General features: G+C 40.6%; 1 protein-coding gene across 1 annotated transcript in view; it reads left to right on the forward strand.

Annotated features, from left to right (window-relative positions):
- gria3a (glutamate receptor, ionotropic, AMPA 3a) overlaps positions 1–25,164 on the forward strand; it is a 367,539-nt gene that overhangs the window by 288,486 nt on the left and 53,889 nt on the right. The window contains exons 11-12 of the mRNA XM_034178685.1: positions 2,990–3,363; positions 22,267–22,465. Coding sequence (XP_034034576.1) covers positions 2,990–3,363; positions 22,267–22,465 — 573 coding nt within the window. The remainder of the gene's footprint in view (positions 1–2,989; positions 3,364–22,266; positions 22,466–25,164) is intronic.

The following is a 25,164-nucleotide window of genomic DNA, read 5'->3' on the forward strand; positions in this document are numbered from 1 at the left end:
GGCACAAATCTGCAGAAACGAAGCACTAACTACTCAGTGTGTTTGCTTGGATTTTTTTGTGGATGGGGCATTGGCCTCACTCAGCTGGCAGGTTACACCCTGTGTGACACACCCACACACTCTGTGGAAAGAGACTAATGCCTTGCATCTGAATAATCGGTGTTTAGCAATGATGAACCTTCTACCCAACTGTTACTGTAGCATATACTAGAAGGACACACTTCAGACATATTAACCACCTCCATTTTACCTGTTTTTGACTTGGTGTCGCAGACTGAACAGTCCGCCCTGCTTCCACTGCACATGCGTCATTTCAGAGCTCCGCAACTCGTCTGAAACAGAGTCTCTTCACCCAAAGCAATCAAATGGATTAATGGGATTATTAACCATCAGATGACAAAATAAAACCTCTTAAACCATTCTAAAGTCAGTTTAAAGTAGAAACAAGGCTGTTTTAAGCATAAATGAGGAGATACTCTATGACGCTTTGAAATGACTGATGTGCAGTGAACACATCAGCTAGCAGCTGGTGTAGTTGCAGCGCTCTAATCGCTTCCTCTGTCTTTTATGATGAAATAATGCTGAATTTATGCGGAAATGATTGTTGTACAAAAGCTTCAGATATCTGTCGCTGAGATAGATGATGACTGGAGTGCAGTTTGAAGCAGAAACGAGGTGATAATCAGTGAACCGCGACTGATGATGCATGCGCAGTGAAGGCAGGGCGGACCGATTTTTAGGGGAACCGTTCGGTCAGCGACACCAGTGTTTACACATAATACATATGGGCAAAAATTTATATTTTAGAATGCAGACTTTTCTAAACAATTCCTGATGTATATTTGTACAATCTTCTTTGAGGGTGCAGGTTTTCTTTGTAACTACCAACTCCATCAGTGAATTCATTGATGAACTCTTACTATGTGCTCAAAGTGATGTTAATCAGTGAAATCACCTGAAGCAGTTGGTGGTTACAAAGAAAACCTGCAACCCTCTTGGTCCTTTCTGGAATCAGTTTCGCACCTGTGATTTAAAACAGGGTCATTTCGTAAAGCCCTGAATTTTTTTCTTGTATTGTACAATACTTTCATGTCTGTTGACAACAAATCTTACTGTTTTTAAACCATTTGGTGGCCTATATGAATTTTCTTTAACCAAAAAGAAAAAAGTGTATGATATGACCCATTCAGTTCATTGAAGGCACCAGTTGGAACATCAGTATCACTTCAAAATATCTCACTGTAAACATTTATCACTGATGCAAGAGGCGGTGAATGAGTCTACCAAGCTTTGCACAAGATCTGATGGAGGTAAATTTAACAGAGATGCAGACATGTCGCGTGTTGTTTAGGCCCCTTCATACATAGTACGAATAAGTACAAATTAGGGCGAACCACGGCGGAACAGCTCATATGAGCGAACCACGAAAACATTGAGCCGACAGCCAGGTATGAACAATCCTGCTGTGACGGTTTCATGCACGTGACGGTGTCATGCACGAGTGTGCACAAAACCGTTGCAATGGGAACACAATGTGAGCAGCTGGAGCATGTGTAACTATATCACATAGTTGCTGTGAAAAAATAAAAATTAAAAATACATGACAGCCACGGGATTCGAAACTGCAATTTACAAAAGATCTGATTGCCAGCCAGAAACTTCACCACTGCACTACCATCACTGTCCTGTAAAATGTGTGGAAAAATGCCTGAACAACAAGGCGATGGATGTATTTAAAAAAAAAAAAAACAACCACACACCATAAAAAACACTGCATTTTATTGAATCCCTCTTATCGAGTGAACAATACATGAAATGGCATGAATGGAGCAGTGCACTCTTATCATGTCCACATCTACTGGTCCAGCGTGTCCAGCCGGCCCCGTGAGTGTCTGGCCCAACACGTGTGTCCTGTGGATGGCGCGTCCCACGATAGACACCTCGTCAGTTTGAACAGAGCTCAAGTGGGTGACGCAACATTCAGATTGCCCGCTGTGTTTATGATCTGACAGTTCGAATCACCTGGGGAAGCCTGTCAGTGTGTACTCTCCAGCCTGTTGCAAAAGCGATATATGTTTTTATGTATTTCCACATGAGGACAGCAAGCACACACAAGTGTGTCCATCAACATGATACATGTTCTGTAGCTGTAACATCCAGAACCAAAGAGGTCAACAGTTGCTGCTGTTGGCAGCCATTCACGCCCCCCCACCCCCGTCCGTTCAGCGAACAGACCAAGGTGTCACTCTGTGATCAGATGAGAGGGGCCTTGCACACACACGCATGCCATGTATTGGGGGGGAGCGATACTCTGGCACACATGTGTACTTGGCAACTTCACAGTCGTGGGGGCACTCAGACGAATTTCACCGCCAGCTCAAAAGTGATTGTCTGCTGACTGTTTTCGTGCTCACAGCGGGAATAGCCACACATTTTCTAAGTGTCAAGCGAGCGGTGTTGGATGTTCATGTGTATCACCTGGAATTTTTCCCACACCTGCCCCGGGAGGGTTCGATGGGCTTTCACAGCGCACATTCTGTCTTTCAGCTGCTGGTGTGCACAAATAGCTGTAGCAACAGGTGTACGAGGTGTAGGTGGAAGCTCCAGTTTTACATGTATTGTATACGATTCCTGCTTCATGCGCAATTCGGCCACATTCGTACTATGTGTGAAGGGGCCCTTGCATAAGCTCCTCCACCTCAATTTTCCAGCCCTCCGCTTGATTTGCGGGGAGCTGTGGAAGAAGCCAAAGACATTAGCTGACATGAATGCTGAGTGACTCATTCTCAGATAACAGATTCCTTCACACAGTCCTGATTTTCATTATTTCATCGTGCCAAACCTGTATGTTCCATGAATATTACTACTGACCATAATCAGTTTTTTTTCAGTTCATATATTCCTAATAATAAATGTAATGTTTTGGTTAATAAATTGTGTTTTTATTCCATGAAACTAACTCCCTTTGGCCATGTTTGAATGTTCACAGAGAGCTGACATAGCTGTGGCTCCACTCACTATAACGTTGGTGCGAGAAGAGGTGATCGACTTCTCTAAGCCCTTCATGAGTTTGGGCATCTCTATTATGATAAAGAAGCCTCAAAAGTCCAAACCTGGCGTGTTTTCCTTTCTGGACCCTCTGGCCTATGAGATTTGGATGTGTATAGTATTTGCCTATATCGGCGTGAGTGTGGTGCTCTTCCTGGTCAGCCGTTTCAGCCCATATGAGTGGCATCTGGATGAAAACGATGAGGCCAAAGACCCTCTGAGCCCCCCTGACCCTCCAAACGACTTTGGGATTTTTAATAGCCTGTGGTTCTCCCTGGGTGCCTTCATGCAGCAAGGATGCGATATCTCACCAAGGTTGGTTCACATTCCACTACCTTTAATTTGTCCTCATCTCCTCTCTGCATTTTATAGTCCCATGCATACGTCTCCATTCTGCCATGGTGCATATAGGCTATTTTGAGCTACATCGTTCCTGCTGCTGCCGTCCTTCTAACATCATGCATTGCTTCACTCTGCTCCCCTCCATTTGTTTAACTGAGCTAAAGTCTCGCTCTGCATCCTGTAGTTTTCACCCCACGTGCCGCCGTGCTTTGCATCCACAAAATAACTTATATCCACCATGCTGAGGACTGTAAAATGCACAGGGCTCATTACATTTCATTCACACTGTCTGCCTGAATCCCACGTGATGCTTGGAGGGCTACCGTGTTTTTGCTGCATGTCCCATTTTACGGTCATCAACCTGGTGCATATAATGTGTTTAGTCATAAAACAGCAGAACGTTTACTCTGAAGCCTATTATCAACTTTTACTAGTCAACATCCAGTCGTCCCCTTTGTTCATCTGTGCCATCTTTTGGAGATTCTCACCATTACTTTATTTGGTCTTCATGCTGGTATTCCATAAAAAATGCACTAAGACCAGAGGGCAGCGGAAATGTTTCCAGGGGACACAAAATAATGATGAACCCAGCAACCCCTTGAGTTTTGAATTTAGTGGAGTCAGCTACTCATATGTAAATGGCTCTTCTTCTTCTTCACCCTCAGAAGTTTGTATTCTCCCAGTTTGTTGTGACTCCTCCAGATAGTGAGCTACACTGTTTACATATGGCAGATTAAAGTTTGCATAATGTCCAAAATTTGGACAACATTCAAACATTTGCTTTGCTTTCTCATGCTTGGCTCCTCTGGGTGGTATCTAGATAGATTCAGGGTTGCAGCGCACAAATAAAAAAGGCTTTTTTTTTTTTAAAGGATGCATCACCTCGGTGTATTTGGGAGATTTTTGACTTGACTATGTGTTTTATGACAGCTGGGGACCAATTTCAATTTATATAATGCCAAATCACGACAGAGTTGCATCAAGCCACTTCACACTTCAATAAGGTCTAATCTTACTAACCCCCAGAGCAGCAGTGGTAAGGAAAAACTACCTCTGAGGAAGAAACCTCAAGCACACCAGACTCAATGGGGTGACCCTCTGCTTGGGCCATGCTGCAGGGTACCTATATGATATTGTTGAGAAGGTGTATAATATGATCCCCCTTAAGATGAATCTTACATTGAGTGCAGTGATTAAGGCTCTGCTGCCAGTAATAAGATATTTTATTATGATAAACTATTTTTTGAGAAGAATAACCTATGCATTATAAATCTACACAAAGGGCCGACATGACTAATTGGTCATTTTATGTCATTTTTGGAGGAATCCTACAGTGAAGATGAAACAGTGCTTCTCTTGTTTTTCTTACAAACATGCCTTGTAAGTGTAAATTGTATTGTGACAGTGTTGTTTCTGCAGAATGACATCCCATGACTGACCCGTGTGTCTTACTAACATTCTAATTTCTTCATATTTATGGATCCTGACCATGGTGGAGCTTCAGCGCAGTATTCTGTACCATTAGCTGATTAATATTTTGACAGGATTTATGATGGATAAATTTGACATAGTGTTGATGCTTGAGGCTAAATATATACTCAGGTACTTAGGATGATAGCTAAACGTCACTTCAGTCAGAAGTGTGATGGCATATAGCCAACGCAACTTCTGGAAATCTGAAATATAGTTTCACAAAGTTTAGTTTAATGGCCAAAGGTGATTCAGGCTAAAGTTATGTTTACAGTATCATAGTTGGGAAGGGTTCACTAGTCCAGAGGTTCACTAGTCTGAAAGTTCAGTAGTCTGTGTGTGTATTTACTCCAAACAAGAGCAATCAGAGATTTTCTGATGTCCACTAATCCGGATCACCTCCTAAATTCAGTGGAGTCTTCCATGCCCTCATATCTATCTGTGGTGCAAATTTGGTGAGAATTCGTGAAGTAGTTTTGAAGAAATCCTTCAAAGCCTATATAAAGAGAAATCTTGATCCAGTATCTGGATCACCTCCAAAATAGAGAACCCATGTGGCCAAATGGGTGAAGGAAGAAGCAAAGCTTATAAATACCCTCCCTTTATACCATAAAAAATAAAAGAATATATATATACGTGGGCTGTCAATAAAGTAACGGTCCTTTTTATTTTTTTCAAAAACTTTATGGATTTCATTCATATGTTTTTACGTCAGACATGCTTGAACCCTCGTGCGCATGCGTGAGTTTTTCCACGCCTGTCGGTGACGTCATTCGTCTGTGAGCACTCCTTGTGGGAGGAGTCGTCCAGCCCCTCGTCGGAATTCCTTTGTCTGAGAAGTTGCTGAGAGACTGGCGCGTTGTTTGATCAAACTTTTTTCTAAACCTGTGAGACACATCGAAGTGGACACTGTTCGAAAAATTAAGCTGGTTTTCAGTGAAAATTTTAACGGCTGATGAGAGATTTTGAGGTGATTCTGTCGCTTTAAGGACTTCCCACGGTGCGAGACGTCGCTCAGCGCTCTCAGCCGCCGTCGTCAGCCTGTTTCAAGCTGAAAACCTCCACATTTCAGGCTCTATTGATCCAGGACGTCGTGAGAGAACAGAGAAGTTTCAGAAGAAGTCGGTTTCAGCATTTTATCCGGATATTCCACTGTTAAAGGAGATTTTTTTAATGAAAGACGTGCGGACGGGTCCGCGCGTCGGGACGCAGCCGCCGCGACACTCCGCCACAGGAAAAACACCTCCGTTGGAAGCCTTAAGGACAAGTTGGAACATGTCCTGCCTGTTAAACAATTTCTCATATACTCACTCCACTGAAAGCCATCAAAAGCCGCCTGGATTTTACAAATGGTTATCAACACGGAGGTGTTTTTCCTGTGCCGCCGCACCGCGTCTTCGATGTGTCTCACAGGTTTAGAAAAAATTTTGATCAAACAACGCGCCAGTCTCTCAGCAACTTCTCAGACAAAGGAATTCCGACGAGGGGCTGGACGACTCCTCCCACAAGGAGTGCTCACAGGTGAATGACGTCACCGACAGGCGTGGAAAAACTCACGCATGCGCACGAGGGTTCAAGCATGTCTGACGTAAAAACATATGAATGAAATCCATATAGTTTTTGAAAAAAATAAAAAGGACCGTTACTTTATTGACAGCCCACGTATTTTTTTTTCACTCAAAACAACAATACAAAAAAAAAAATGTGCATGTACAATGTAACTTAAACACTAAAATTTCAAAACACAACCAAACAAGCAGTAATCGCAAGCACAATGACAAAATTGGTAAACCTAATCCTTCAAACTATAACGGGTAAGTATATTATTTTTGTAAAGCCTTTTAAAGCCAACTAATGTACCAGGTTTTTTAATATTATCAGGAGAATTATTCCAAATATTAACACAATGACTTTTTACAGTAGTTCGGATCTTTAAATTTCTCAAATAATAATGTTGATCTCAAACTGTCCCTCATTTTAAACAGATCCTGGACATGTTGAGGCAAAAGCTTATTTTTGACTTCATACATAATTTGTATTGTGATATAATCAATCAAGTCCCAGAATTTTAAAATTTGTGAACAAGCAAATAATGGATTTGTTGGATCACTATAATTGTTTCTGTAAAAAAAAAAAAAAAAAAAAATCCCAGTGTATTGCTTATTTTCAATCACGTTGAAAATTTGTTTAATGAAATCCGTTACAGCCAATGAAGTAGTGTGATTCTTAACCTCATTAATCATTTAACCTCATTACAAATACCTTTTCCAAAATTATAGAAAATTGTGGTAAGAGGGAGATTGGTCTCCAATTTGAAAAAACATGTTTGTCACCAGATTTGAACAGTGGTATCACTTTAGCTTTTTTCATTTTGAGAGGAAACTTCCCAGTCATTAATGACAAATTACAGATATACGTTAAAGGCTTAACAATACAATCAATAATATTTTTAACCAAAAACATATCAAAATTATCACTATCAATTGATTTTTTTTTTCCACCTTAAGTTTATGAACTATGTCAATAATCTTTTTTTTCATCTATTCCTGACATGCCGGGCAGGTGCCAGGCACCCAAAGAGGGTGGACCCTCTATGCAGACTCCCAGACCAGGCTTAGGTGTAAAAGAAGTCGTCATCTTTAATTCAGGCTCGGGTTCGATACACAGGTTGTCAGTTAGCGGAGCAAAGGTGCACACAGGGCTAGGCAAATATGCAGTCATAATCAAGCAGGGGTTAGTAGGACGAGCAAACACAGTATTCAGGGATGAGGCAAAAGGCATAGGCAAAAACACAGCAGATTTTAAAAACACAGCAAGGCAAAACAGGACTGAATACAAGAGCTAGGATGTGTACAAACAGCAACAAACTGGTGGGGGAGTGGTGGCTGGGAGGTGTTTAAATAAGACAGGAGTTAACAAGGTGCATGTGAGGAACAATCTAGAAAGGGGCGTGGCCAGTGAACGAAGATTAAACATGGCACAAGACAGTGGGGGAGGACAGCACAAGGTGGAGTGAAGAAAAGACAAAGATACGTGAACAGGTGCCAAGAGCATGAGTGAATGAACACCCAAAGCAGACAGAAACAAAGAGAGCCAAAGACACAAGGCAGGTGCAGTGATGTGGAGTGAGAACATATTCGGATGGGTGTGAGGGAAACGGGGAGCTGTAATCCAAGCTAAAACAGAAACCGAGGACAGAACCGGGCATGAGCATGAAAACTAATCAGAGAATAAATGGAAAATAAATACTAAAGCTAAACTAAACAAAACAAGAACTGACTAAGAAAACAAAGTGGTTAAACAAACTAAAAGAAAACAGTGACTACATGATAACAGCAAACAAAACCTGACATTACAGCATAACACAAATGAGAAAATAAACAAGTGATAAACAAAAACAAACCGGCTGAACAAAACTAGAATGGAACTGAACAATGGCTAAAATATATAAAGTAACAAAGAAAAGTGACAACATAAAACATAACAGAGAATAAACCATGATGAAATTAAACAACTATAAATCAAAGCTGGGGCATGTGAAGGGAAAAAGAAAGAGGGGAAAAACTGAATCTACACCCAGAGCCTGCCAAAATCACAACAGTTCCTTTAATGAACATTAAATCCAGAACTGTTTTTGTTGTTTTGCTGTGATCAAAAGAGCACATTTTAGATGATACAATTGAATTTGCTAAGTTTTTATCCACATTAACAAAATAACCATTAAAATGATCTGCTATAGCTTTTTTTTCTTTAACAATTGTATCAGTATTTGTATAAAAATAGGGAGGATACTTTTTTCTTATTTATGATTTCATTTAAAAACTTCCAAGTACTCTTTATATTTGTTTTATTTTTGTCCAATAAATCACTATAATACTGCCTTTTACAAGATCGCATGTTTGTTTGTTTTTATGTCTTATATCTTCTCTCAGCTTCAATTGTTCTAAATTTTAAAAACTACTTGTACAATTTTTTTTCTTTTTACATTCATTCTGAAGTCCCTTAGTGATCCAAGGTTTATCTTTGTTTTGCGTATTTCCAACTTTTAACACATAAGGGCAGTTTTTCTCCTATAAATTGGAAATAATAGAAATGAATGATTCGTAAGACTGATCTACATCCTCAATATAAATGTCACTCCAGTTTTGATGTATTAAATCCTTTCTAAGATTTTCCATAGTTTCCTTTGTTATTTTCCTTGTGAAGTGTGTAATATTAATATGGTCAATTTTATCACCTAATGAATTGAAAGCAACAAAAACAGGCAAATGGCCACTGATATCACTAATGAGTAGTCCGCACATATTTCCCACAGTAATATTTGTCAATATATTGTCAATAAGTGTTGATGTATTTGTAGTTATCCTAGTAATCACTGGATACAATCCCATACAAAACACAGTATTTATAAATTCAGCTATATGACTATGATTTAGGAAATCTATATTAAAGTCTCCACAGATAAACAAAAGCTTATTATTTTTAAAAGTGTTGTACATATCTGTCAGTTTTTCACAAAAATATTTATGTTTGATCCAGGAGCTCTATAAACGCAGCTTATAATTGTGTTTTTTGATTTTTCACATTTAATTTTCAGTGTGACACATTCCATGATATTGTCAAAAGACAAGGACATATTACTAACAATTTCACAATGATAACTAGAACTGACAAAGTGCCACACCACCGCCGTTTATTCATCCTATTTATAGCAAAAAGATCATAACCCTCAAGCCGGACAATGTCCATGTTTTGAAGTAAGCCTTCAAAGCCTGTATAATGTGAAGTCTTGATCCAGAATCCGGATCTGGATCACCTCCAAAATTCAGTTGAGTCTTCCATGCTCTAATATCTATCTGGGGTGAAAATTTGGTGAGAATCTGTGAAGTAGTTTTGACGCAATCCTTCAAAGCGTATATTAAGTGAAATCTTGATCCAGAATCCGGGTTGGATATAATATGTACATAATATGTATGTATCTGTGGTGAAAATTTGTATGTATCTGTGTAGTAGTTTTGACGTAATCCTGCTAACAGACAGACAAACACATAAACGCTGATGATTTTGTTACGTCCTTGGCGGACATAATTAAGCCAAACATCACAATTCACAGTCACACATGAAGGTTGTATAATTGCCATTTGAATTAAATGCCAAAGTCTTAATTACGGAATGTTCTGTGTGACATTTACATTGTACGGTGCATCTTTATAACAAGCAAAGTTAAAAACCAAGTGGCATCACAGATGAAAGAAACAGCTTTTTAATTGAAATGAAGAGCACATGTAAGCATACAGTTCAGCCTACTGAAACTTGGCATCAAAATATATTCATTTATTGACCTAAACCTTCAGACTAGTGGGATGTTCCAATAATGGTTTTGCACTGTGGTCGCTGCATTGGTCCACACAGGTCGTTACCACTCTAGAACAAGCACTATTCATGCTCGGGCAGGTATAGATCCTCTGCTGATTGCAACCTTTTCAAATCATTGGTTTCAAAATGGTGACATAATGAGACTCCGTTTAGGACAACACGTGATGTCTTCCTTTTATGGACTCTGGAACAATGTTCCAAATCGCAGGTGTTGCAAAGGTTTTTTAAACATTCCATAAAAATGCTTGGAGTTTGCCATCACTAATTTGCAGTACCATTGAAATGTTTTGGCAACATCCCCAACCACACGTCCTATCCACTTTTTTATTGTTTTTTTCCCCCCTTTCTTTTCAATACTCAGTCCCATATTTTCCTACATCTACTATTAGCTGTGTCATGAGCTTGACAATATTACAAACTAATTTGTTTTGGCCTCTCCCATTTTGCTTGAGGTTACCATATTGATTTGGCTCAGGTTTTTACATCAGGTGCCCTATGATGCAGCTCCAGATGTATATGAAGAATAGGGCACAGTGGGCTTTGAACCGGGAACCTTCTTTTTAGGAGGCAAGCTTACTAGCATCTTACATCACTAGCTTGACAACAACTCCTCTTAGTTTGTCCAGTTACAATAAAAGTGCATATTGACTGCTTTGTGCAACTCCATTGTGACCATGTACAAAGTCAAATGAGCAAAAATTGTGTTATTGTCCAAAAACCTATGGATCTAACTGTATAATAGCATTAACCTCAGCTGGTTTATTTATACTGCAGTTGCAAAGTGGACTGAACTTAGCTGACTTTAACATTTCTTGTGCTCTTAGCAGTAAACCAAGTGATCAGACATTTATAGTTCAGTCTTTATTGAATTGACCACATACTGAAAGTAGGTTTTAATGGACATTTCCAATCTGCAAACCCAGACATTATCGATCGCCAGAGACATATATGCCTGCAATGTAGTGATGCCGTGTTCATGGATCCACATTGAAAATGAGAAATGGTTGCTACGATGAGAACAACACCTTCAGCGGTGCATCTAATATTAAAGCTCAGTCGATTTTAATAGGAAGACAAGTTAGATGAAACACGTATTCAAACTCTTATGTTGGAGTGTTTGTGTATTTGTGAAACATGAGTTGTGTTGAGAACAAATGAGCTGTGTGAGAGTATCTGCACGTTCCATCACACTCTGGATTCAACAGAAAGTTATACATTTCTCAGCATAGGAACGACATCAAGCATTCATTGTCAAAACTTGAGCTTTAAAGTGACAGAAAGCACAGTAAGAAACCTTTCTCCTTGAAATACCAAAATAATCACAGCTGCTTGGTATCACTGAGTTAAGGTAAGGATTAGTTTATCATCAAAGAACATGTAAGTCCATCATTGGAACCAGGAGTAATGAAACTAATTTAAAAATGGGTAAACTATTTTTGGAGACAGATGATCTGCTGTGGTGGTCCTGGATGAATGGAAATACCCAAAAGAAAACAAAATGTTTCAACTAAATTGCCTCAAATGTAACTGAGTTTATTATTCCCTTAAGCTTAAATAGGTACATGTTCATGAAGTTGATAATACCTTGAACAACGTAGTCATACCTTAAGTCCCTGTAAAGAGAACGCGTGGATACACTATTAACTCTCTGGGGTCGACGCCGTTGTATACAACGGCTAAGACCAAGCTTTACTAAATTATAAATAACTTTTTAATGATATGAGATAGAAACTTTATTTTTTTTTTTTTGGGCCATCTTTGTACTCCTCATAGAAGCTGTATGATGACGTGCGCAATGTGAGTGTCCAATCGGAATTGGTTCACCGTCACATGGTTTTCCAAAATCCAATCGTAGGGCAGATTCACCTCACGTGAAAAGCCAAAGATTGTTTTGAGTGCTTGTGCTTGAGTGATTGTTTTGAGGAGTGATGTGTTACTAGTTAGCCCGTTTGAATAGCCCCCTGGGTGCTCCAATGAGTACATACTATTAGTACATACTCAGTGCGCCCTGCACCATTACGCACAGCGATCAGTGAAAGCAGGAACAGACGGAGAGCCTCTGATGACAATCTCACGTGCTCAAACAAAGAGTGTGTAACTATCAGGATTGCTCCACTAGTTTGCATGTGAATGTTGCTGGATAACTCTGTTACTTTCTCTGCGTAAAGCACTGTTTACCAGGGGCGTGCTGGGAACATTTTTCAGCCCGGGAGTTTCATATCCAACCGGCCCACAAACCGCCAGTGCACAGAGATAATAAGAATTCTGCTGTGGCATTTAAATCCAGCATTTATGTGCTGACTGACTGTGAAAATTGGGTGGCTTATAATAGAAAGAAAAAGTTAGTTAAAACAAGAATGGTATTGTTAACTCACCAGTGCACCACCTTTAGGCTGGGCTTTACACTGTGCGATTTTTGGCCCTTTTTCAGCCGATTTTTCACTCGTGCGAGAATTTTTTGGATCCCGCTGAGTTTCAGGTTAATCGTGCGTCCTGCGTCGTGCAGTCTACATGGAGTAACCAGCTGTGTTTAACATCTCACGACCACCTCCCGATGGGAAATCATATGGTTGGATGAAAATCAAGCCTGTTTGATATTTTGGTCGGCCGTCGTGACTCCTGAGGGTTCCGTGCTGTTGAAACAGCGCTACAAGCATCTATGCGCTGATTACCTCGCACATTGTCCATGTGCAAACACCGGAGAGAGCAAACAGTGATCTCATGTAAAGTCTTGTTTTTTTTGTTTTTATTCTCTCGCAATAACCTAATATCATATTAAAGTTCATGCCTATCAGCGCGCACAGTGAGTGGAATCAGGTGGTGGGAGACTGAATGTATATGCGCGCGCACACACACACACACACACACAGCAGACAACAACAGGATTTACGACAGATAAGGGAATAAGTTGCTACACCTTGCGCAGCTGTAACACTCCTTATGAAATGATGAAATGCAGTTTATTTATACAACAGTGTAAGTACCAACACCTGTTATGAATGTTTGTTTTCTTTTTTTTTACCGTCCTCTCATGAATCATGTTGCTGTCTGCTGTGTGTGCACGCGCGCGCATATACGTTCAGTCTCCCCCACCTGATTTCACTCACTGTGCGCACTGATAGGCATGAAATTAATTTTTTTTTTAAAAGAAACGCGACCCCGACGTGTGGTTTTTGAACGTACAATGTGAGCAGTCAGATCGCATCACAGCATCGGGCCATATAGTGTGAGACCATGAATCATGCGCTCTGAACTTTTAAACCCTGTGGTTTTGTCCCACAATTTGAGCTGGAGCCAAGTACAAGATTGAAAATATCGTACAGTGTATGCCCAGCTTAAGTCAGTGAAGTCTGTAAGTAGCTGGAAGAGGTGGTACTGTACTACAAATGTTGATACGGCTGACATCCGGGCATCAACAGGCATGTAGCCTGTTCTGCCCGGCCCTATTTACCATTTCCCTCTTCGCTCTGTCTTCTTGAAAAAATATCTGTGAGCTTTGCACACTTGGCAGCATCTTCCTCCAAAGCTTTTCTTTTTCTTAATCTAGCTTTTTCAGCTCCACCTGGCTTTTTTCTGTCCATCTTTTCACTCACGGGCCACGAGTAGCGCAAGTCCCATCTGAGCGCACAGGACTTGATTGGACTGAACTAACTGTAATGAATGCATGGGGGTGTTAAACGTGTAATGGTATGTCCCTGCCTTAGGCTTTGGAAAAGATAACAGCATTGCAAAAGAAGCAGTCTTAAGTTATTTTCTTGTGAATTTTCATGATTGTAAAACATTTATAACACTTAATGTCTTCTCTTTAAGATACAGCAGCCCACTTGTCTTGCTGTGTAGCCTAACAGTTAGTGGTGGTCATATATGTATGCATATATATTAACAGCCCCTCACAACGGCCCCAGGTTGGAAAACTCCAGACTCTCTCGATTACCCAGCAAACGGTAGCTGTTTACCATATCAATGGACAACAAAATCCATAGACCATTTTGTATATATTGTTCAAAATGTGCATTTGTGTTTATTGTTTGAACCTTTTTGTTGTTCAGTCTTTCACACAAGACCTCAAATTACCTTTATAAAGTGTCAAAACAGTTTATTATAGTTTGCTGTGTATTTTGAATAAATGTGTGAGGAAAATAATTTTTTGCTTTATTTTTTCCATGCCTATTTTTGATTGGAAACCTTTATTACACTTATAAAACACAACAAAAACATATATATTCTGAAAGCACAGGTTGTCCTGAAAAAAGAGACATAAAACTTGATTGTGGGATGCAGGGAGAGCTGTTAGCAGTAATAAAACATTTATGCCAGGCAAGTGAACTGTCCAAAAAATGCCCTCGGACCCCAGAGGGTTAATGTATTGTCTTCAGTCCTCATAGTTTCACAGATTAAGTCCAGTATGTAAATCCTTAATCCAGTTGATGGACAGTGTATCAGTAACAGTTTGCCTTTTCAACCACAGGGTGCTGCCCATACACATGGTCAGATGTCCTTAAATGGATGCACATTTTAAGTATAAGTCCAAATTGGAAAAATTGCACACTTTGCTTTAAAATGTTTGTATGCACAGATTACACAGTTTCTGTTAATACACAACATTGATAAATGTTGAAAATTGGCGCTTCCCGTTTTACTGTATGGTTATGAGCCTGACACACAACTAGTGACCCAAGTTGACAACTGGATGTCTTTGGTTAGTACTGTGGGTTTCTTTGGAGGGGTCTTCTGTACCACTTTGTGCTAAATTATCAGGTGGTTAGGGAGGTAAACACAATGTGCCTGTCTTACTTGCAGTGTGTGCGAACGTCAGTTATGACATTATGACCACGTACAGTGCACCCGGAAAGTAGTAACTTTTCCACATTTTTTAATGTTACAGCCTTATTTCAAAATGGATGAAATTAATTTTTTTTCCCTCAGAATTCTACGCACTATACCCCATAATGACAAAGTGAAAAAGCTTTTATGAGATTGTTGCAAATTTATTAAAAATAAAAACGTGGACGTAAGTATTCACAGCCTTTGGCATAAAGCATAAACTTGAGCTCAGGTGCATCCGGCTTCGACTGATCATCCTTCAAATGTTTCTACAGCTTAATTGGAGTCCACCTAGAGTAAATTCAGTTGATTGGACATGATTTGGAAAGACACACACCTGTCAACATACAGTAGTGTTCAGAATAATAGTAGTGCTATGTGACTAAAAAGATTAATCCAGGTTTTGAGTATATTTCTTATTGTTACATGGGAAACAAGGTACCAATAGATTCAGTAGATTCTCACAAATGCAACAAGACCAAGCATGATATGCACACTCTTAGTAAAAAAAAAAGTAGAAAAGGGGGTGTTCACAATAATAGTAGTGTGGCATTCAGTAAGTGAGTTCATCAATTTTGTGGAACAAACAGGTGTGAATCAGGTGTCCCCTATTTAAGGATGAAGCCAGCACCTGTTGAACATGTTTTTCTTTTGTTTTGTTTTTCTTTTCTTTTTCTTTGAAAGCCTGAGGAAAATGGGACATTCAAGACATTGTTCAGAAGAACAGAGTAGTTTGATTAAAAAGTTGATTGGAGAGGGGAAAACTTATACGCAGGTGCAAAAAATTATAGGCTGTTCATCTACAGTGATCTCCAATGCTTTAAAATGGACAAAAAAAACAGTGACACGTGGAAGAAAACGGAAAACAACCATCAAAATGGATAGAAGAATAACAGAATGGCAAAGGCTCACCCATTGATCAGCTCCAGGATGACCAAAGACAGTCTGGAGTTACCTGTAAGTGCTGTGACAGTTAGAAGACGCCTGTGTGAAGCTAATTTATTTGCAAGAATCCCCCGCAAAGTCCCTCTGTTAAATAAAAGACATGTGCAGAAGAGGTTACAATTTGCCAAAGAACACATCAACTGGCCTAAAGAGAAATGGAGGAATATTTTGTGATGAGAGTAAAATTGTTCTTTTTGGGTCCAAGGGCTGCAGACAGTTTGTGAGACGACCTCCAAACTCTGAATTCAAGCCACAGTTCACAGTGAAGACAGTGAAGCATGGTGGTGCAAGCATCATGATATGGGCATGTTTCTCCTACTATGGTGTTGGGCCTATATATCGCATACCAGGTATCATGGATCAGTTTGGATATGTCAAAATACTTGAAGAGGTCATGTTGCCTTATGCTGAAGAGGACATGCCCTTGAAATGGGTGTTTCAACAAGACAATGACCCCAAGCACACTAGTAAACGAGTAAAATCTTGGTTCCAAACCAACAAAATTAATGCATCGCAGATGTGAAGAAATCAGGAAAAATTGTGGTTATACAACTAAGTACTAGTTTAGTGATTCACAGGATTGCTAAAAAAAGCAGTTTGAACATAATAGTTTTGAGTTTGTAGCATCAACAGCAGATGCTACTACAACCCCTGGCAATAATTATGGAATCACCGGCCTCGGAGGATGTTCATTCAGTTGTTTAATTTTGTAGAAAAAAAGCAGATCACAGACATGACACAAAACTAAAGTCATTTCAAATGACAACTTTCTGGCTTTAAGAAACACTATAAGAAATCAGGAAAAATAATTGTGGCAGTCAGTAACGGTTACTTTTTTAGACCAAGCAGAGGGAAAAAAATATGGACTCACTCAATTCTGAGGAATAAATTGTGGAATCACCCTGTAAATTTTCATCCCCAAAACTAACACCTGCATCAGATCAGATCTGCTTGTTAGTCTGCATCTAAAAAGGAGTGATCACACCTTGGAGAGCTGTTGCACCAAGTGGACTGACATGAATCATGGCTCCAACACGAGAGATGTCAATTAAAACAAAGGAGAGGATTATCAAACTCTTAAAAGAGGGTAAATCATCATGCAGTGTTGCAAAAGATGTTGGTTGTTCACAGTCAGCTGTGTCTAAACTCTGGACCAAATACAAACAACATGGGAAGGTTGTTAAAGGCAAACATACTGGTAGACCAAGGAAGACATCAAAGCGTCAAGACAGAAAACTTAAAGCAATGTCTCAAAAATCGAAAATGCACAACAAAACAAATGAACAAATGGGAGGAAACTGGAGTCAACGTCTGTGACCGAACTGTAAGAAACCGCCTAAAGCAGATGTGATTTACATACAGAAAAGCTAAACGAAAGGCATCATTAACACCTAAACAGAAAAAAACAAGGTTGCAATGGGCTAAGGAAAAGCAATCGTGGACTGTGGATGACTGGATGAAAGTCATATTCAGTGATGAATCTCGAATCTGCATTGGGCAAGGTGATGATGTTGGAACTTTTGTTTGGTGCCGTTCCAATGAGATTTATAAAGATGACTGCCTGAAGAGAACATGTAAATTTCCAGTCATTGATGATATGGGGCTGCATGTCAGGTAAAGGCACTGGGGAGATGGCTGCCATTACATCATCAATAAATGCACAAGTTTCCGTTGACATTTTAGACACTTTTCTTATCCCATCAATTGAAAGGATGTTTGGGGATGATGAAATCATTTTTCAAGAGGATAATGCATCTTGCCATAGAGCAAAAACTGTGAAAACATTCCTTGCAAAAAGACACATAGGGTCAATGTCATGGCCTGCAAATAGTCCGGATCTTAATCCAATTCATGTAAATGGGGAATCTTCTTCACAGACTAAAGTTAATTATGGAGTTCCACAAGGTTCTGTGCTAGGACCAATTTTATTCACTTTATACATGCTTCCCTTAGGCAGTATTATTAGACGGTATTGCTTAAATTTTCATTGTTACGCAGATGATACCCAGCTTTATCTATCCATGAAGCCAGAGGACACACACCAATTAGCTAAACTGCAGGATTGTCTTACAGACATAAAGACATGGATGACCTCTAATTTCCTGCTTTTAAACTCAGATAAAACTGAAGTTATTGTACTTGGCCCCACAAATCTTAGAAACATGGTGTCTAACCAGATCCTTACTCTGGATGGCATTACCCTGACCTCTAGTAATACTGTGAGAAATCTTGGAGTCATTTTTGATCAGGATATGTCATTCAAAGCGCATATTAAACAAATATGTAGGACTGCTTTTTTGCATTTACGCAATATCTCTAAAATCAGAAAGGTCTTGTCTCAGAGTGATGCTGAAAAACTAATTCATGCATTTATTTCCTCTAGGCTGGACTATTGTAATTCATTATTATCAGGTTGTCCTAAACGTTCCCTAAAAAGCCTTCAGTTAATTCAAAATGCTGCAGCTAGAGTACTGACGGGGACTAGAAGGAGAGAGCATATCTCACCCATATTGGCCTCTCTTCATTGGCTTCCTGTTAATTCTAGAATAGAATTTAAAATTCTTCTTCTTACTTATAAGGTTTTGAATAATCAGGTCCCATCTTATCTTAGGGACCTCGTAGTACCATATCACCCCAATACAGCGCTTCGCTCTCAGACTGCAGGCTTACTTGTAGTTCCTAGGGTTTGTAAGAGTAGAATGGGAGGCAGAGCCTTCAGCTTTCAGGCTCCTCTCCTGTGGAACCAGCTCCCAATTCAGATCAGGGAGAGAGACACCCTCTCTACTTTTAAGATTAGGCTTAAAACTTTCCTTTTTGCTAAAGCTTATAGTTAGGGCTGGATCAGGTGACCCTGAACCATCCCTTAGTTATGCTGCTATAGACGTAGACTGCTGGGGGGTTCCCATGATGCACTGTTTCTTTCTCTTTTTGCTCTGTATGCACCACTCTGCATTTAATCATTAGTGATCGATCTCTGCTCCCCTCCACAGCATGTCTTTTTCCTGGTTCTCTCCCTCAGCCCCAACCAGTCCCAGCAGAAGACTGCCCCTCCCTGAGCCTGGTTCTGCTGGAGGTTTCTTCCTGTTAAAAGGGAGTTTTTCCTTCCCACTGTAGCCAAGTGCTTGCTCACAGGGGGTCGTTTTGACCGTTGGGGTTTTACATAATTATTGTATGGCCTTGCCTTACAATATAAAGCGCCTTGGGGCAACTGTTTGTTGTGATTTGGCGCTATATCAAAAAATTGATTGATTGATTGAATTGAAAATCTTTGGTGGAAGTTGAAGAAAATGGTCCATGACAAGGCTCCAACCTGCAAAGCTGATCTGGCAACAGCAATCAGAGAAAGTTGGAGCCAGATTGATGAAGAGTACTGTTTGTCACTCATTAAGTCCATGCCTCAGAGACTGCAAGCTGTTATAAAAGCCAGAGGTGGTGCAACAAAATGCTAGTGATGTGTTGGAGCGTTCTTTTGTTTTTCATGATTCCATAATTTTTTCCTCAGAATTGAGTGAGTCCATATTTTTTTCCCTTTGCTTGGTCTAAAAAAGTAACCGTTACTGACTGCCACAATTTTTTTTCCCTGATTTCTTATAGTGTTTCTTAAAGCCAGAAAGTTGCCATTTGAAATGACTTTAGTTTTGTGTCATGTCTGTGATCTGCTTTTTTTCTACAAAATTAAACAACTGAATGAACATCCTCCGAGGCCGGTGATTCCATAATTTTTGCCAGGGGTTGTATTATTGTGAACACCTCCTTTTCTACTTTTTTTTTTTTTTTTACTAATAGCCCAATTTCATAGCCTTAACAGTATGTATATCATGAATGCTTGGTCTTGTTGGATTTGTGAGAATCTACTGAATCTACTGGTACCTTGTTTCCCATGTAACAATAAGAAATATACTAAAAGCTGGATTAATCTTTTTAGTCACATAGCACTACTATTATCCTGAACACTACTGTATAAGGTCCCACACTTGACAGTGCATGTCAGAGCACAAACCAAGGATGAAGTCAAAGGAATTGTCTGTAGACCTCAGAGACAGGACTGTCTGGAGGCACAAATCTGGAAACATTTCTGCTGCTGGGAAAGGGTACAGAAACACTTCTGTTGCTTTGAAGGTTCCCAATAAGCACAGTGGCCTCCATCATCCATAAATGGAAGAAGATCAGATCCACCAGGACTCTTCCTAGTGCTAGCCGCACTTCCACATTGAGCGATCGGGGGAGAAGGTCCGTAGTTGTGGAGGTGACCAAGAACCTGATGGTCACTCTGTCAGAGCTCCAGCATTCCTCTTTGGAGAGAGGAGAACCTTCCAGAAGGACAACCATCTTTGCAGCATTCCACCAATCAGGCCTGTATGGTATGGGGGCCAGACGGAAGCCACTCCTTAGGAAAAGGCACATGGCAGCCCGCAGGTACCTGAAGGACTCTCAGACCATGAGAAACAAAATTCTCTGGTCTGATGAAACAAAGACTGAACTCTTTGAATGCCAAGTGTCATGTTTGGAGGAAACCAATACCTACAGTGAAGCATGGTGGTGGCAGCATCATGCTGTGGGGATGTTTTTCAGTGGCAGGAACTAGGGGACTAGTCAGGATTGAGGGAAAGATGAATGCAGCAATGTGCAGAGACAATCTGGATGAAAACTTGCTCCAGAGTGCTCTTGACCTCAGACTGAGGCAACGGTTCATCTTTCAGCAGGACAGTGATCCTAAGCACACACCCCAGATATCAAAGGAGTGGCTTCAGGGCAACTCTGTGAATATCCTTGAGTGGCCCAGACCTGAATCTGATTGAACATCTCTGGAGAGATCTGAAAATGGCTGTGCACAGATGTTCCCCATCCAACCTGAGGGAGCTTGAGAGGTGCTGCAAAGAGGAATGGGCAAACTGCCCAAAGATAGGTGTGTGACATCATATTCAAGAAGACTTGAGGCTGTCATTTCTGCCAAAGGTGCATCAACAAAGTATTGAGCAAAGGGTGTAAATAGTTATGTGCATGTAATTTCTTAGTTTTTGTTGGGGTTTTTTGTTTTGTTTTTTTTTTTTTTTTTTTTTAATAAATTTGCAAAAAGTTCAAAACTTTTTTCATGTTGTCATCATGGGGTGTTGTGAGCAGAATGTTGAGGGAAAAAAATTAATTTACTCCATTTTGGGTAAGGCTGCAACTTAACAAAATGTGGAAAAGTGAAGCGTGTGAATACTTTCTGGATGCGCCGTAGCCCACTTCCCTGAACATGATCCACCACATAGGTGCCTCAGTCCTGAGGACCCCAGCAACTGGAAAAGGCCAAGCAGATGCTAAAGTTTCACCTGCTACAGCAGACACATGGTATCTGGAGGTTGGAATGGACCTACTGTCTGTATGGGAGGTTCCAACCTTGATCCGGGTTGGTTGTGTAGTGGGGTGGATGCAGTGATGAATATTAACACAGTCCTGTAAAAAGAATAATTTGGCAGCATTTTGAGGCTTAAACCAGCTATATAACTGAATGTAGTGTGGAATGCTTTCAGAAGATTGGTCCAAGGTGAAGCATCTGTAGACTAAACATAATAAGGATGGAGCCTTGGGGCACACCACAGAACAGAATATCAGAAGACTGCACAAATATAGAATCAGCAGGTGAACTCCAATAAAAACCTGTCTTTAGCTGACCCAGATATGTCCACCCACCTCCTAAAGATCTGGATAATCCAGAATCGACATTTGGAATCCAGATTCACTGAATTGTTCCTCATGATAAGACTCATCATTCCACCAAGTTTCATGAAGTTCATTAGAAATTTTTTAAGAGGTTGTTGACCCACCCCCCCCAAAAAAACTCTTACAGTTAATGAATAAATAAATAAAAAATATTCAGATTCTACATCTGGAACCTGATCAATTTAACGGTTTGTTCCTCTTGATAAACTTGATCAGTCCCGTGGGTTTTGTAGCAATTGGGAGATAAGAACACAGTTTTGTACAGGCCCTGACGCCCACTGGTACCAGTGTTTATGCCTGTATTCTGCAGCATAAAGTGAATGACAGACTACAGCTCCCCCTGGATGAGACGTGGGTCCAACTGAGAGATAGCATTTTGAATAATAAATTGAAGTATACCTTTGTTAGATTGATGACACTCTCTGATCACTTAAGCAACGAAGCTTTGCCCTGGTAACAAGGAAAAGAATGGAGACAGTGGAAAACGTGACTCTCCTCTCTCTCCTAGTTTTGAGCACGCTGCTTGCATGTGTTTGCTGTATTTCCTTCTCTCAGGTCTCTCTCCGGACGTATTGTTGGAGGAGTTTGGTGGTTCTTCACGCTCATCATCATCTCCTCTTACACGGCAAACCTGGCTGCCTTTCTTACCGTGGAGAGGATGGTTTCTCCGATAGAAAGTGCAGAGGACTTGGCCAAGCAGACGGAGATTGCCTACGGGACTTTAGACTCAGGATCCACAAAAGAATTCTTTAGGGTGAGTGTCTCAGCCGACTGTCACTGTGCTGGATAAAAGAACTCCTCAAGACTGTAATTCACAGCAGAAGAACTAGACAACGTGATGTCATTTTAAAAGATGTGTTTGGTTGGACGAGCCTGCCGTACGCTAAGTTGAGCTCTCAAATCAGTCTTGACAGTAACTGACCTAAAACGAAGTTTTGGCCCTGCATTTTAGATTTATCAAATCCATTTTGCCTGCAAAATTAACTTTTATCTTCCTCATCAAAGACAAATATTTCTGGCTTCACTTACGCGGCAGGAACAATTACGCACACTCATCCAACCATCTGTAGAGTCGTAAACCAAACGTTGATTAGCCCCGCGGCGTGTCTGCAGATATGCATATTCATACGTTTTTGTGCCGCTCAAAACTCAGTGCCAAAGTAAGCTGCAAAATCTCTTCATCAAGGTCACATTCAGTGAATTAATGCCTTAGGATCAAAACAGATAAGGTTGCAGCTGAAACAACACTGATAAATCAAACCGAGTTACAGTAAGACTGAGTGTCCCGAAAAGCAGGTGGAAGAGGATTATGCCAGCCTATCGGTATTTTATTAAATTATGAGCGTGCAAAAACTTTGTTGTAGTAATTATGGTGTGCGCCCATCCATATTTCCTGGATGCCCTCAACTGAAAATCAATGTCTGTTGCTGAAACTGCCCTCTACTCATCATCTTCATCATTAAATCAGCAGCACATTCCACTTACAGTTTGGCTGGTTAGGTGCCGCAGTGTTTTCATGAACAATGATGCTATGGTAGGTTTTCACCTCACTGGTACTTTTCATTAGTCTGGTATGGATACTTTAGAAGGTCCACATTATGCCCAAAATTCATCAGTATCATGTAGTTAGTAGGTAGTTTATATGTGTTATGTCAGTTGAACCTTGACACTTTGAACCTCTTATTTCTTGAAGATACATTTCCTGTTACATTATGGTAAATGGTAAATGGACTGCATTTATATAGCGCTTTTCCATCTGCATCAGACGCTCAAAGCGCTTTACAATTATGCCTCACATTCACCCCGATGTCAGGGTGCTGCCATACAAGGCGCTCACTACACACCGGGAGCAATAGGGGATTAAAGGCCTTGCCCAAGGGCCCTTAGTGATTTTCCAGTCAGGCGGACATTTGAACCCATGATCTTCTGGACTCAAGCCCAACACCTTAACCACTAGACCATCACCTCCCCATTATCAATCCAAAGTGGAAATCTTAGTTCAGCTGTTGCAGATCCCAACCAGTTATTCCATTTTTATGCATTTTACATATCTGGTATAGAAATGAAATTACTACATATAGGTACTTATGTACCGCTTTTGGGGGAGCGCTGTTTGTTTTTGCCTGACCAATGTATTTCCATCTGTGGCTCTTTTGTAACCAGCAGTGTATTCAGACCAAAAGAAAACATCAACTCTGCCTAAAAAAGACTGGATAACCACAAATGAAATAGTAATAAATACATACCCTGAAACTCAGCTGTATCATGTTGATTTTATTTCTCCTCTGTACGCACACAGCAGCCATGTAGAATATGGTTTTGCTATCTGCCGCTACTCCGTTTTTACATGACTTTGTATGTAAACAAAGTCATTATCTCCCTCGATATGTTGTGGCTGGGGTGCCTGGCGTGCCTGGCTGGCTTTTGTTTGTCTTCTGTTTTCTGTCTTTTGTTTTTCCTTCCAGGTGGTACGCGTTTAGGACTGAGTGGCTGTGTGGCTGAGTTATCAGGACCTCACCCTGATCACCTGAGGCTGATCATGTGCAGCTTGTCAGGACTCACAGCTGTGGTGCATCTACACGGATTGGAGCATGGTGGCATTTAAGTCTGGAGTACACAGTGTGTATTTGCCAGAGACTCGACCTTGTGACCAGACGGGTGAGATCGTCGTCTTGAGAGCCATCTCATCATTATGGATGCAGAGAACGTCCAGGTTTGATGCCATGGTCTGTGAAAGAGGAGGGGGTGAGGTCTCACGCTCGTCAGCACACTTCCTGAGGTACGTTAGGTTTTGTGACTAACATTAGTACAGTCAGTAAATGTGGTGTCCCTCACACCTTATTATATTGAGCTGTTATGTTAGTCGTTTAATCAGCTTCCACTGCAGTTTGAGTATGTGAACAGGGTGTTCCATGCCTGCAGGGTGGGAAGCTGATTAGTAATTAAGCCAGGAAGTGTTTGCTGTTTATGTACATCTTTGAGTGGTCTCTCTGTGTGTGGACTCACATGATGGTTTCTTCTTTCACAGACTCGGTTTGTTGCGGCCACCTAGGGGGTGTCGGCGGGGTCCTTGGGTCCGAACTGTTTCTGGCTCTGGACCATTTGTGCAGCTGGGAGCGCACCGTATTATCACCTCGCAGACCGCGCACTTATTTGTTTGTACTTTTCCACATCACTGTTATGTCATTAAATTTTGTTATCCTTCGTACCGTGCTCTGCTTATTTCATACTGGGTCCTTCAAACGCTGGTCGGTTCTCCGGGCTGCGTCCGACACATAACACGATATTTCCAAATTCTATCAGTTCCACGAGATTCTTTAATTTTTTTCATGCCCATTCAATAAGATAGCAATGCTAACAGCTGGTAGCTGTTTCAATTCCTGTGTCTATGTCGCGGCTCTTCCACTGAGATTGCAAACACAGCCGTCTGTCATCGTTACCCTCTGTCACTTT

Source organism: Thalassophryne amazonica, chromosome 9 (assembly GCF_902500255.1).
Source record: "Thalassophryne amazonica chromosome 9, fThaAma1.1, whole genome shotgun sequence".
NCBI lineage: Eukaryota > Metazoa > Chordata > Actinopteri > Batrachoidiformes > Batrachoididae > Thalassophryne > Thalassophryne amazonica.